This window comes from Dreissena polymorpha, chromosome 1 (genome assembly GCF_020536995.1).
Source record: "Dreissena polymorpha isolate Duluth1 chromosome 1, UMN_Dpol_1.0, whole genome shotgun sequence".
Taxonomy (NCBI): domain Eukaryota; kingdom Metazoa; phylum Mollusca; class Bivalvia; order Myida; family Dreissenidae; genus Dreissena; species Dreissena polymorpha.
This window is the reverse complement of record NC_068355.1, coordinates 59,913,427-59,929,083: the sequence shown is the minus strand read 5'-3', so window position 1 is coordinate 59,929,083 and position 15,657 is coordinate 59,913,427. Positions and strand designations below refer to the sequence as shown.

Sequence of the window (15,657 nt, the reverse complement as noted above, 5' to 3'; positions counted from 1 at the left end):
CTTATGATTATTAGATTATTAATGTTCCAACTCGTCCTGCTGATGTGTATCATTTCAACAAGCACTGCTGTGGTTGAGCAAGGATTCCGCATCATGAACCTGCTGTGCTCCCCATTACGCAGCACATTCACACAAAGCAAACTTACTCATCTGATGCTTACCTGCACCTGAATGACAAAACATTGGAGGAGCTGTGTGATGCTTTCAAAAACAGAAATCAGAGAAAAATTATGCTGTAACTTGTGTGACTAACCAGTGTTTGTTTTGGTAAAAAATATCTGCTATAAGTTTTTGACTGTACAGTTCTTATCTCAGACAGTAACTGTAACTAAAAACAAGAGCACCGCTTTGCGGGTGCAGACTACTCATCTATTATCTTTTTAAAGGTGAAGGGACTCTCATTTTCAATCACAAAGGAGGGAGGGGTGGAGTGAAGAGGGTGTATAGTGTGGGGGTGTGGACATTTATTACATTATCTTCCAAAAATGGTGGGGGGGGGGGGGTATAGTGTGAGGGTGTGGTGGTAATTTGTGAGATGATCTTAAAAAAAAAAAAAAATTAGGGCGGGGGGGGGGGGGGGGGGGGATTCGGTTGGGGGAGGGGGGGTGGGGGGGATTCTTGGGTGCGATGGTTGGAGGGTATTTCAAACATAAAATAATAAAAATAAATAGTTTTGTTTTTTAACCGTGTAAAAAAAAAATTTGGGGGGGGGGGTTATAGTGTGACGGTGTGGTGGTCATTTGTGAGATGATCTTAAAAAAATAAAAATAAAATAAAAAATAAAATAGGGGGGGATTCGGGGGGGGGGGGGGGGGGCACAGGGGATGGTTTGGGTGGAGTCTATTGTGGTATGTCAGGTAAGAGTAGTTTTGTCAAAGTATCAATAAAATCTAATCATAAATAAAGAAGTTATGGCAATTTTAGCAAAATTTAATAATTTGACCTTGAGAGTCAAGGTCATTCAAAGGTCAAGGTAAAATTCAACTTGCCAGGTACAGTAACCTCATGATAGCATGAAAGTATTTGAAGTTTGAAAGCAATAGCCTTGATACTTAAGAAGTAAAGTGGATCGAAACACAAAATTTAACCATATATTCAAAGTTACGAAGTCAAAAAAGGGCCATAATTCCGTAAAAATGACATCCAGAGTTATGCAACTTGTCCTTTTACTGTACCCTTATGATAGTTTGCGAGTGTTCCAAGTATGAAAGCAATATCTATGATAATTTAGGGGTAAAGTGGACCAAAACACAAAACTTTACCAAATTTTCAATTTTCTAAGTATAAAGGGCCCATAATTCCGTCCAAATGCCAGTCAGAGTTACATTACTTTGCCTGCACAGTCCCCTTATGATAGTTAGTAAGTGTTGCAAGTATGAAAGCAATAGCTTTGATACATAAGGAATAAAATGGACCTAAACACAAAACTTAACCAAAATTTTCAATTTTCTAAGTATAAAAAGGGCACATAATTCTGTCAAAATGCCAGTCAGAGTTACATTACTTTGCCTGCACAGTCCCCTTATGATAGTTAGTAAGTGTTGCAAGTATGAAAGCAATAGCTTTGATACATAAGGAATAAAATGGACCTAAACACAAAACTTAACCAAAATGTTCAATTTTCTAAGTATAAAAAGGGCACATAATTCTGTCAAAATGCACGCCAGAGTTATCAAACTTTGCCTGCCCAGTCCCCTCATGATAGTTAGTAAGTGCACCAAGTTTGAATGCAATAGCATTGATACTTTCTGAAAAAAGTGGACCTAAACGCAAAACTTAACCAAAATTTTCAATTTACTAAGTATAAAAAGGGCACATAATTCAGTCAAAATGCACGCCAGAGTTATCTAACTTTGCCTGCCCAGTCCCCTCATGATAGTAAGTGTACCAAGTTTGAATGCAATAGCATTGATACTTTCTGAGAAAAGTGGACCTAAACGCAAAACTTAACCAGACGCCGACGCAGACGCCAAGGTGATGACAATAGCTCATTTTTTTTTTCCAAAAAATAGATGAGCTAAAAACTTAATTGCAGTACTTGAATAAACGTTGAACATACCCAATATTGCATGTGTTTATATATAGAAGACAAAATAACAAATGAAAACAAATTTATTTGTTAAACCACTGACTTATTTAAGCATGATAAATTCACAATGTTTTTCCCAAAATGAGCCATTTCATCGAAGCAAAAATTCCCAAAATAGACAATTTTGTCGATAAAAAATTCCTAATTTGGTCAGACTCCTTTTCCCAAAATAGGCAGAAAAAACCCTTCTAAATAATAAGACAATTAGAGCATGATAATTTCACAATTGAGCCTTGCTTTGGGAAAATAGGCCTTAATCAATGTGCTTAAAGTGTCGTCCCAGATTAGCGTGTGCAGTCTGCAATCATGGATGACCTTTTCCGCCTTGAATAGTTTTTCGTTTAAATTCAAAGGAAAGAATCCATAAAAGCTGAAAGTGTTGTCCCTGATTAGCCTGTATGGACTGCACAGGCTTACCCTGGACCCTCTACCCACTAGGGCTGTCACGATTCACCGGTATATCGCGGTGCATGTCGTGAAAAAAATCACACCGCGGTACGGCGTTGCCGCACCGGTTTTTTTAATATTATTATATTAGCACAGATATAAATACATTACATAATTATTTTGATATAGATATCCTTTTGAAAAATGTAGAAGCGATTCAAAAGGGCTAAATAAATAATCCGTCAATATCCAGGTCAAGCAAGCGCTTCCACTTGTAGATGTTTAACTTTCACGTTTAAAATACGGCGATGTATGGGTCCGTACCTTTTTTGAAATTAGGGACAGATTTCCTTTGCAAATAAGTTCATAACTATCCAAAAGACGTTTATTCGATTTCTTATTTTCTTTCTTTAGTATATCGATCGTTCAAAGCATGGCACCTCCGAATCATGTTATCTTAAGATTCTGAATAAGTCGAGGAAGAGTCAGAACGCTACGGATTTTCAATACTGGGCCCGCTGACTCCACATTTTGAACATGCCCTTGAAGCGTTCGATTTACACAGATCGTAGTCACAGCTATTGTAAACAACATGGCGGACATTTTAGAAAAAGATGCGAACAATAACAATGACTAACTTCTATCAAGTTTATTACATTTTCTTTTACAGTTTCTAGTCATACTATGATACCAGTGTTTTCTGATTATTGGGTTTCATAAAGTTTGTAAAACTTGTTATTCTGCTGTTTTCTTCACAGATACATATTCTGTAAAATATCGCGGTACGTACCGCGATACAGTGTTACCGTACCACGATATACCGCGGTACGCTCACAGCGTATCATGACAGCCCTACTAACCACACAGGCTTACCCTGGACCCTCTACCCACACAGGCTTACCCTGGACCCTCTACCCACAGAGGCTTACCCTGGACCCTCTACCCACAGAGGCTTACCCTGGACCCTCTACCCACACAGGCTTACCCTGGACCCTCTACCCACACAGGCTTACCCTGGACCCTCTACCCACACAGGCTTACCCTGGACCCTCTACCCACAGAGGCTTACCCTGGACCCTCTACCCACACAGGCTTACCCTGAACCCTCTACCCACAGAGGCTTACCCTGGACCCTCTACCTACACAGGCTTACCCTGGACCCTCTACCCACACAGGCTTACCCTGGACCCTCTACCCACACAGGCTTACCCTGGACCCTCTACCCACACCCACTTAACAGAGCTTCCCCAGAACGAGGCTTTAACAACTAAAGCCCAGCACACACATACCCTCCTCTCTATGACTGAGCCCCAAGTTTGCAAGGAACTCCTTGGACCCGTTGGCATCCCAGATGTGGATGTCTTTGTCCTTGAGCACATTGGCATTTGTGCAGCCAGCCACAAACCAGAGCAGCTCCTCCACAACACCGCGCCAGAACACACGCTTTGTTGTCAACAGTGGGAACTCTACAGGCAAAAATATAAGGACATTACAATTAGTGTACAACATATCCAATTTGTTTGGGATTTATTAGTTCCTTTTATTTCCTGATGTTAAATTGTGATTTTCTTTTCTGAAGACATTATTATGTTTATTTCTTTATACTGATATAAACGCGACAACACAAAACATATTAAGTGAACTAATATCCCAAAATTCCTTGTGAAAATGTAAAACATCCTGCTTTGCTTTTAATGAAACCACAGAATTTAAAGTACATTTCTAAAAGCTTACTCAAAAAAGTTGCTCAATGATTCAAGTCAGTCTGCAAAGTACAACTCCATATTTCCAACATATTCAAATCATATCAAATTTGACAAGAGCTGTGCCAAGACAGCGTGCTTGACTATTCTTTTACATTGACAGTTTAATGTACATTTGTCTGTCACCAAAAAAATTGTCAACAAAGACATAATTAAAGTTAATTTTTTTTAGTAGATATATAGAGTGAATCTTGTGGATGAGACCACTTGAATTAAGCGAACTATGTCTTATGTGACCACTTTGAATCTCCCTGAGCTTTTTCACTCCTTTTTTATATTGTATAAAGTGAAATTTGTCTTACGCAACCAGCGACCCATGATTTTTCGAGTATTTTGATGACCTTATATGGGATTTAGTGATCATGTGGTGGCAAAATTTGAAAATCTTTTGATTGTTATGGGATAAACTTGATCGCCGATTTATTGTTTGTTTGACGTAATCAAAGGAAAGCCGCTTCCTGTCAAGAAGCCATAAAACAACACTTCATTACCGATAAAATTGGCTTTCTTTGTCTTACTAAACATGCTAAACCTATCATGTAATAGCACACGCATAGCTCTGCCTTTTGAGTTTTTAGCTGATAACCAAGGTGGAGTTTACAGTTAAGTGTTCTACGTGATGCACTGATATTGAACACGTGATTCAGGCATGTTCAGTCTCAATTATTTGTAATTGTAATTACTCAGCATAAGCTTTGAAACAACAAAAACATTTGTCTCGCATTTCCCCAAAAAGTCCAATAGTTCTGATATACCAACTTCCTGTAGATTTCAAAACAAGAGGGCCATGATGGCCCAGTATGGCTCCACTGCTAAAAAAAAGGCTGAAACAAATTTACTCAGCATGTGCAAATACTTAAATATAGGCCCTATTTAAGCACATGTACACTTGTACGACCCCCTGGGCTGGGTCAAATTTAACCCCAGGGGCATAATTTGAGCAAACTTTGTAGAGGATTACTATATCTCACTTCATACAAAATGTGGTAGCCCTAGGTCCTAGAGTAAAGGACGACAAGAATATTTTCAAAGTTTTCACGAAATAAGCAAGATATAAGTGTATATAATGTTCAATTTTGTGACCCGCGGGTGAGGGTCAAATTTGACCCAAAGGGCATAATTTGAACAAACTTGGTAGAGGACTATAAGATGTTACTGCATACCAAATTTGGTAGCCATAGTCCCAATGGGTTTTGACAAGAAGATTTTTAAAGATTTCACGAAATAGGCGCTTTATAAGCGTTTATTCAATTTTGTGACCCCCCGGGGCAGGGTCAAAGTTGACCCCAGAGGCAGTATTTGAACAAATTTGGTAGAGGTTTATTGGATGTCACTACATACCAAATTTGGTAGCCCTAGGCCCAATGGTTATGGACAGAAAGATTTTTAAAGTTTTCACAAAATAGGCCCCATATTAGCGTATGTTCAGTTTTGTGACCCCCGGGCAGGGTCAAGTTTGAACAAACTTAGTAGAGAACTACACTGTAACTCCAATATAACGCGGAAGACGGGGTCCAAGCCACGCAAAAGCGTTATAAACGGACAGCGTTATAAGTTTTGAGCTTTTTTATTTAAGAGGGCTATAAAAACAGGTAAAGTATAGCCTATAATATAGGTCCTGTGTATTGTCATGCTGTGTTGTCATCCGCAAAAACATGCATATACACTTCAACACCGTTATTTCGAACACCGATAATCCGAAGTCGTTATTTCGAAGTATTTTTCGGGTCCCGATATTGGTTCTTCTTTGTTTAATGTAAAATTTCATTGTTAATCCGAACTTCGTTAAACCGAAGAAATCGTTAATTCGAAGTGATTCAGTCGGTCCCAACACTATAATTCGCACCTTATTAACAATCTTAATCCGAAGTCAAAACTGCAAAATACTGAGCGTAATTTCACACCTTTGTCGTGGCTCGTCAAAAGCCGATAATTACACCTTTGTCGTATGCGCGAACGCCAGTGTTCAGAGAGACATCGCGTATTTGTTTAAAAAATGTTAATTAATTTCCGAAAATGTATTAATATGTTTGTATGTCTGATAATTTGTGCTATTGATTATATTTTATATGTTCTGTAATAAGACAAAAATAAAAACAAGAAAAATAATCGTTTTATTCCTCCGTTTGTTACAAGTGGAAATCTATTGCTATCTGACTAGTTTACGCTTTTCAGTAAGCGTGTAACCGAACCATGTGAATTCCACAACGTTTCATTTTTTACAGAATCAAAGAAGTCTTCTGTCAAATGTTTATTTCGAATTATCGTTAATCCGAAGTTTTTTTAACAGTCCCGACGACTTCGAAATAACGGTGTTGAAGTGTAAACCGAATCGAACGATAACAGTATACATACCACTGTTCTAATGTGCACATTTATCCGATAATCCAATATAATTACAACATCACTACCAAAAAATAATGTTAAACATTTATGACAAGAAATATGTTTACGAATTTCGTAAACAAATTCATATGCCTATGCCATTTTTCAGAAAAATTAGTACAGTGCATTATGGGACACAGCTTTCATTGGACGAGCGAATTTAAATTTAGATTGAATGCAATACGATACATGTGCAAAGAAATATTTTATTGCGTCATACGCAGCATGTTAAAAACGTGCTTTCCGTGGACTTTCTGATAACGGGCACAATTTAAGTGCATCTCTGTTAACTATTACACTGCGTTAGCATGTATATAATACGCAGGATTTTTTAATTTCTTTTTCTTATACGTACTGAAACATTAAACACACACACAGATATTTTTATTTATCAAGCATGTGTAGCATATAATAAACGATAACACACTTACACAGCCATAGTTTATACAATGAAATACAATACACGATAAATACAAAACATAAACAGGTAATTGTTTTAAATAACTTTAATTTGATAATTATTCCGCTTGCACTTGCCTTATTGAAATTAGCGCACTGAACCGCTCTGATAGGGAATACATGTAATAAACACGGACTCGCGAGTTTTCACACCTTTATTGACATTACACAACAGATTAACACCAATTTGCTGTCGAATGTCGTTTAACCTCTAATGGATTAAAATCAGTTAAGCGGACGGATAAAGCAATCAAGCTGTGATCGCCGGCTTCTTTGAATTTTCTGAAAATAATGTATGAAGTTGCATAACAAGGATTTGAATCAGAAATGGAAGGTTGGAGAAAAAACGGGATCCAAGGACCCCCCGCGTTATATTGGACACAGCGTTATAACGGACCGCACTATATTGGAGTTACAGTGTATTAGATGTCACTACATACCAAATTTGGTAGCCCTAGGCCCAATGTTTATGGACAGAAGATTTTTAAAGTTTTCACAAAATAAGCCCTTTATAAGCATATATTCAATTTTGTGACCCCCGGGGCAGTTGCAAATTTGACCTCAGGGGCATAATTTGAACAAACTAAGAAGAGAACCATTACATGTCACTACATACCAAATTTGGTAGCCCTATGCCATATGGTTATGGACAAAAAGATTTTTAAAGTTTTCCCACAATAGGCCTTATATAAGCACATGTTAAATTTTGTGAACCTCGGTGCAGGGTCAAACTTGACCCCAGGGGCATAATTTGAACAAACTTGGTAGAGGACTATAAGATGTCCCTACATACCAAATTTGGTAGCCTTAGGCCCAATGGTTATGGACAAGAGGTTTTTTAAAGTTTTCCCAAAATAAGCCCTTTATAAGAATATATTCAATTTTGTGACCCCCGGGGCAGTTGCAAATTTGACCTCAAGGGCATAATTTGAACTAACTAAGAAGAGAACTATTACATGTCACTACATACCAAATTTGGTAGCCCTATGCCATACAGTTATGGACAAGAAGATTTCACAAAATAGGCCTTGATAAGCATATGTTCAATTTTGTGACACTCTGGGCAGGGTCAAACTTGACCCCAGGGTCATAATTTGAACAAACTTGGTAAAAGACTATAAGATGTCACTACATACCAAATTTGGTAGCCCTAGGCCCAATTGATATGGACAAATAGATTTCTAAAATTTTCACAAAATAAGCACTTTTTAAGAATAGATTCAATGTTGTGACCCCCGGGGCAGTTGCAAATTTGACCCCAGGGGCATAATTTGAACAAACTAAGAAGAGAACTATAACATGTCACTACATACCAAATTTGGTAGCCCTATGTCATACGGTTATGGACAAGTAGATTTTTAAAGTTTTCACAAAAAAGCATAAGCATATGTTCAATTTTGTGACACTCCGGGCAGGGTCAAACTTGACCCCAGGGGCATAATTTGAACAAACTTGGTTAAGGACTAAGATGCCACTACATACCAAATTTGGTAGCCCTAGGCCCAATGGTTATGGACGAGAAGATTTGTTAAGTTTTCACAAAATAGACCCTATATAAGCATATGTTCAATTTTGTGACCCCCAGGCAAGGGTCAAATTTGACCACAGGGGCAAAATTTGAACAAAATTTTAATTTAAAAGAGGTTAACCCCAGGAACATTCCTGAGAAATTTCATCAGAATTGGACCAGTAGTTTAGGAGATGTTTAAAGGAAAAGTTAACGCATGGACGCACGCACGACGGACACAGGACCATGACATAAGCCCTGCTTGCCTTTGGCGAGTGGAGCTAAAAATGACAAATGTTTTTTTTACGAAATTCTTAAAACACATTCATCTTCAAAAACAGCTACAGTATTTTGTTGGATTATAACTAGTTATAAAATTGCAAGGTAATGTTATGTTTAACTACACTAATATCTGGATTATTCTATATAATTTACACGTTAAACAAGAAAGTTGTGTAACAGAATCTGATTAAGAGACCACTTCAGAAAGGGACATACATCTGCTTAATTTAAGGCAAGAGTTAGTAATTGCATGACCACACCGCTTGACCTCAAACACATGTAAAATTTGACCTGACTACCTGAAGTAAAAAGAAATTATTTTGAGATGTTGCATGTTCACCTTCACACATATTTTAAAGTAATAAATAGGGGACAATTCTGCAAATTGCAAGTCAGAGTTATGGAACTTAGTTAAGACCTCATACAATGACCGCCAACACACAACAAGTTTCAATTGAAGAGCTGCAGCATATGGATGCAGTCATTAAAATTTGGGTGAGTAGAAAACTTCGGTAAATAGTCTAGCTCCCAAGAGCACCGCATAACGGGTGCCACGCTCAGCTGCGAAAGCTTGTCAGATTTTTTTTTTTTTAGAAAACAGCCTCGCTAAAAATTGAAATTTATGTACATGCATAAATAATTCTCATTTTTTATAAATTTAAGCAGTCTTGATGCTCACCACAAGCCTAGTGAATTGTTGTTAAGGCTACTGAAGATTCAGTATTGCTTTTACTTGTTTTAGTAAACAAGTGCAAATTCTGCTTGTTCACTTATCAATATATTTTTTAGGATTGGGGGTAGGAGGAGAGGGGATTGTTCCCCCTTTTTAGTTAAACCAAACAAAATCCAGACTATTAATAGTTAAATAAGCCTCAATCTGTAAAAAACAGGCTTAATGCATGTGCATAAAGTGATGTCCTTTATTAGCCTATGCAGTCAAGGGAGACACTTTCAACAAGTGACCTAGATTGGATTTTCATTTAGAAAAGACTTTCTTTAAACAAGATATTATCGGGATGAATCTTCTGACCAAGTTTCATGAAGATCGGACAGTAAATGTGGCCTCTAGAGTGTTAACAAGATTTTACTATAGCCATATTAGGAAAAATGCCCCGCCCCTTGGAAGCCATTTTTTTCAAGCAAACAAATTATTTTCGAAATCGTCCAAGATATCATTGAGACCAATCTTCTGACCAAATTTCATGAAGATTGGACAATAAATGTGGCCTCTAGAGTGTTAACAAGGTTTTACTATCGCCATATATAGCCATATAAGGAAAAATGCCCCGCCCCTGGAGGCCATGTTTTTAAAGCAACCAAAACCATTTTCGAACTCATCCAAGATATGATTAAGACAAATCTTCTGACCAAGTTTCATGATGATCGGAAATAAATGTGTGTGTTAACAAGGTTTTACTATAGCCATATAAGGAAAATAGCCCCGCACCAGTGGTGGCCATGTTTTTTAACCAACCGGCATCATTTTTGAACTCGTCCAAGATATTATTGGGATGAATCTTCTGACAGAGTTTCATGAAGATCGGACTATAAATGTGGCCTCTAGAGTGTTAACAAGATTTTACTATAGCCTTATATAGCCATATAAGGAAAAATGCCCCGCCCCTTGGCGGCCATGCTTTTCAAGCAACCGTAACCATTTTCGAACTCATCCAAGATATCATTTAGACAAATCTTCTGACCATATTTCATCAAGATTGGACAATAAATGTGGCCTCTAGAGAGTTAACAAGGTTTTACTATGTATAGCCATATAAGGAAAAATGCCCCGCCCCCTAGCAGCCATGTTTTTTAACCAACAGGCATCATTTTCAAACTCGTCCAAGATATACTTGGGATGAATCTTCTGACCAAGTTTCATGAAGATTGGACAATAAATGTGGCCTCTAGATTGTTAACAAGATTTTACTTTAGCCATATATAGCCATATAAGGAAAAATGCCCCGCCAATTGGCAGCCATGTTTTTCAAGCAAAGGTCACCATTTTTTATCTCATCCAAGATATCAGTGGGACAAATCTTCAGAGCAAGTTTCATGAAGATTGGAAAATAAATGTGGCCTCCAGAGTGTTAACAAGGTTTTACTTTAGCCATATCAGGAACATGAGGGCCTTAAAGGCCCAAAGTCGCTCACCTGAGATAACAAGATATAATTATTCAAACAAATCTTCTGACCAAGTTTAATGAAGATCAGAAAATAAATGTGGCCTCTAGAGTGTTGACAAGGTTTTACTATAGCCATATTAGGAAAAATGCCCCGCCCCCTGGCAGCCATGATTTTCAACCAACCGGGATCATTTTTGAACTCATCCAAGATATTATGGGGATGAATCTTCTGACTAAGTTTCATGAAGATCGGACAGTAAATGTGGCCTCTAGAGTGTTAAAAAGATTTTACTAAAGCCATATCAGGAAAAATGCCCCGCCCCTTGGAAGCCATTTTTTTCAAGCAAACAAATTATTTTCAAACTCATCCAAGATATCATTGAGACCAATCTTCTGACCAAATTTCATGGACAATAAATGTGGCCTCTAGTGTCAACAAGGTTTTACTATAGCCATATATAGCCATATAAGGAAAAATGCCTGCCCCTGGTGGCCATGTTTTTAAAGCAACCAAAACCATTTTCGAACTCATCCAAGATAACATTGGGACAAATCTTCTGACCAAGTTTCATGATGATTGGAAAATAAATGTGACCTCTAGAGTGTTAACAAGGTTTTACTATAGCCATATTAGGAAAATAGCCCTGCCCCTGTGGTGGCCATGTTTTTCAACCAACCAGCATCATTTTTGAACTCGTCCAAGATATTATTGGGATGAATCTTCTGACCGAGTTTCATGAAGATCGGACTATAAATGTGGCCTCTAGAGTGTCAACAAGATTTTACTATAGCCTTATATAGCCATATAAGGAAAAATGCCCCGCCCCTTGGCGGCCATGTTATTCAAGCAAACGTAACCATTTTCGAACTCATCCAAGATATCATCAAGACAAATATTCTGACCATATTTCATCAAGATTGGACAATAAATGTGGCCTCAAGAGTGTTAACAAGGTTTTACTATAGCCATATAAGGAAAAATGACCCGTCCCCTGGTGGCCATGTTTTTCAACCAACAGTGTTCATTCTAGACCGCGCGATTCGCGCTATTTTTTCAAAGATCGCGCACATCTGCAGCATGTGTGCGAGAAAATTCGCGCACTCGATATCCGTTACGGGTTTTTTTATATGTTAAATTCTGCTCCGCGTATTTATTGAGAAAAACACCGGAAATCAAAGGGAATTAACTCTTCGATTCACGGGTTAATAAACTTTAACGAATTTTCGTTTAAAATGATACTTGGGTTAATTAAAAAATAAGAAATTTCGTTTAAAAAATAAAGGGATGCGACTCGTGAATGATTAAGGAAGAAAATTGTCCTTTGATACTGGAATGTAAAAACTTAATTCTATACATTAATTAAGACACTTACATGACTTAGGTTTTAATATCATATCATCATTCATATCATATCATGATTGACAATCAGTATTTTTTTTTATTGTTTTAAATGATACAGAAATATCATGTGAACAATTATTTTCATAATCCTTTGTTTTTATTTAAGTCAGCAATATACTATGGAAAGTGCAGTTATATTTAACAGCAGTTACAATGGTATTTCACTGACTTGACTGTTTTAAGTAATTTAGAAGTTAAAACAAACTAGAAATGGCGCGGCAGAGGCCGACGCGTATCCCCACGCCGAATGTTTGACCTAGGTGTGCCCCAGGGTTGGTAATGGGGCCATGCATAGCTGAGATTGACCGTATTGTCATAAGAGAAGTTCATCATCAATTAGAAGTGAATTGGTGTAGAAATGAAGAAGTTATAGTAAAAGGCAATTTTGGGTGGGTGTGACATATGTGGGCAGGGCGCCCCAGGGTTGGTAATTGTGCCATGCATAGTTGAGATTGACCGTATTGTCATAAGAGAAGTTCAGTATCAATTTGAAGTGAATCGGTGTAGAAATGAAGAAATTATAGTAAAAGGCAATTTTGGGCGGGTGTGGTCTATGTGGGCGGGGCCCCAGGGTTGGTAATGGGGCCATGCATAGTTGAGATTGACCGTATTGTCATAAGAGAGGTTCAGTATCAATTTGAAGTGAATCGGTGTAGAAATGAAGAAATTATAGTAAAAGGCAATTTTGGGTGGGTGTGGTCTATGTGGGCGGGGCGCCCCAGGGTTGGTAATGGGGCCATGCATAGTTGAGATTGACTGTATTGTCATAAGAGAAGTTCAATATCAATTTGAAGTGAATCGGTGTAGAAATGAAGAAATTATAGTAAAGGCAATTTTGGGTGGGTGTGGTCTATGTGGGCGGGGCCCCAGGGTTGGTTATGGGGCCATGCATAGTTGAGATTGACCCTAATGTCATAAGAGAAGTTCAGTATCAATTTGAAGTGAATCTGTGTAGAAATGAAAAAATTATAGTAAATGGAATTTTTTGGTGGGTGTGGCCTATGTGGGCGGGCGCCCCAGGGTTGGGATTGGGGCCATGCATAGTTGAGATTGACCCTAATGTCATAACAAAAGTTCAGTATCAATTTGAAGTGAATCCGTGTAGAAATGAAAAAATTATAGTAAATGGAAATTTTTGGTGGGTGTGGCCTATGTGGGCGGGGCGCCCCAGGGTTGGGAATGGGGCCATGCATGGTTGAGATTGACCGTATTGTCATAAGAGAGGTCCAGTATCAATTTGAAGTGAATCGGTGTAGAAATAAAGAAGTAAATGTAAAATAACCTAAAAAAATGAGTGAAAATTTCTGACGCGGCCCCACCCCAACCGCTATAACTTTTGACCCAGGGGTCAGATCAAAATTCCAAATAGTGCAGGGTCGCACATATGCTCATAGCTACCATGTGTGTAAGTTTCAAGGTTCTAGTGCTTTTAGTGTAGGAGGAGATAGTGGCCAGGACGGACGGACAGACGGACGGACGGCGGAGATAACCACAATATCCCCACCTTTTTTTCAAAAAGCGTGGGGATAATAAACATTAAAACGAAAATGAAAACATATAAATGGTACTTGATCAATCCCCCCCATTTGTGAAAAATCCTCCCTATTTTTCAAAGTGAGGGGGGAAATTCCCCCCTACTTTTCGATTTCTAGAATGAACACTGAACCAACCAGCATCATTTTCGAACTCATCCAAGATATTATTGGGATGAATCTTCTGACCAAGTTTCATTAAGATTGGACAATAAATGTGGCCTCTAGAGTGTTAAAAAGATTTTACTATAGCCATATAAGGAAAAATGGCCCGCCCCTTGGCAGCCATGTTTTTCAAGCAAAAGGTTACCATTTTTGAACTCATCCAAGATATCTTTGGGACAAATCTTCTGAGCAAGTTTCATGAAGATCGGACAACAAGGGCTGTTTGTAAAACATGCATGCCCCCCTATATGGGCTATAAGTTGTAGTAGCAGCCATTGTGTGAATACGTTTTTTGTCACTGTGAACGGTGGTGGTGGTGGTGGTGGTGGTGGTGTAGTAGTAGTAGTAGTAGTAGTAGTAGTAGTAGTAGTAGTAGTAGTAGTAGTAGTAGTAGTAGTAGTAGTAGTAGTAATAGTGGCAGTAGTAGAAGTGGTGGTGGTGGTGGCAGCGGTGGCGGCGGCGGAGGAGGAATAGTAGTAGTAGTAGTTAAGTAGTAGTAGTAGTAGTAGTAGTAGTAGTAGTAGTAGTAGTAGGAGTAGTAGTAGAAGTAGTAGGTAGTAGTAGTAGTAGTAGTAGTAGTTGTAGTTGTAGTAGAAGTAGTAGTAGTAGTAGCAGTAGCAGTAGCAGCAGCAGTAGCAGCATTACAATACCAATACTTAAGAATGATCAAAGGTGGTGGTGGTGGTGGTGGTGGAGGAGGAGGAGGAGGAGGAGGAGGAGGAGGAGGAAGAGTAGTAGTAGTAGTAGTAGTAGTAGTAGTAGTAGTAGTAGTAGTAGTAGTAGGAGTAGTAGTAGTAGTAGTAGTAGTAGTAGAAGTAGTAGTAGTAGTAGTAGTTGAAGTAGTAGTAGTAGTAGTAGTAGTAGTAGTAGTAGTAGTAGTAGTAGTAGTAGTAGAAGTAGAATATCTGCTGTAAAATAAGATTTTGAATGAATTAAAGGGAGGCAAATCTGTAATAAAAAGAACATGCGTGAACCGTTGTTGTTTTCCTTGTTTGAACCATGCTAAATCCTTATAATGCCTATTTCCAGTTTTTGTGACCTTCACCTGTGACCTTGCCCCCTGGCGGCCATGTTTTTCAACCAACCGGCATCATTTTCGAACTCGTCCAAGATATTATTGGGATGAATCTTCTGACTAAGTTTCATGAAGATCAGACAATAAATGTGGCCTCCAGAGTGTTAACAAGATTTAACTATAGCCATATATAGCCATATAAGGAAAAATGCCCCGCCCATCTGCAGCCATGTTTTTTAAGCAAACGTAACCATTTTCAAACTCATCCAAGATATCATTGAAACCAATCTTCTGACCAAATTTCATGTAGATTGGACAATAAATGTGGCCTCTAGAGAGTGAACAAGGCAAATGTTGACGTCGCACAACGGACAACGCACGACAGACAAAAGGCGATCACAAAAGCTCACCATGAGCACGTTGTGCCCAGGTGAGCTAAAAATGCCCCGCACTCTGGCGACCATGTTTTTCAACCAACCGGCATCATTTTCAAAAATTGACCAAGATATTATTGGGATGAATCTTCTGACCAAGTTTCATGAAGATCA

General features: G+C 38.4%; 1 protein-coding gene across 3 annotated transcripts in view; it reads right to left on the bottom strand.

The window, feature by feature from the left end:
- Nucleotides 1-15,657, bottom strand: part of LOC127831017 (thymidylate synthase-like) — a 117,485-nt gene that overhangs the window by 20,623 nt on the left and 81,205 nt on the right. For all 3 annotated transcript variants that reach the window (XM_052356001.1, XM_052355995.1, XM_052356005.1), the window contains one exon: nt 3,766-3,942. In XM_052356001.1, coding sequence (XP_052211961.1) covers nt 3,766-3,942 — 177 coding nt within the window. The remainder of the gene's footprint in view (nt 1-3,765; nt 3,943-15,657) is intronic.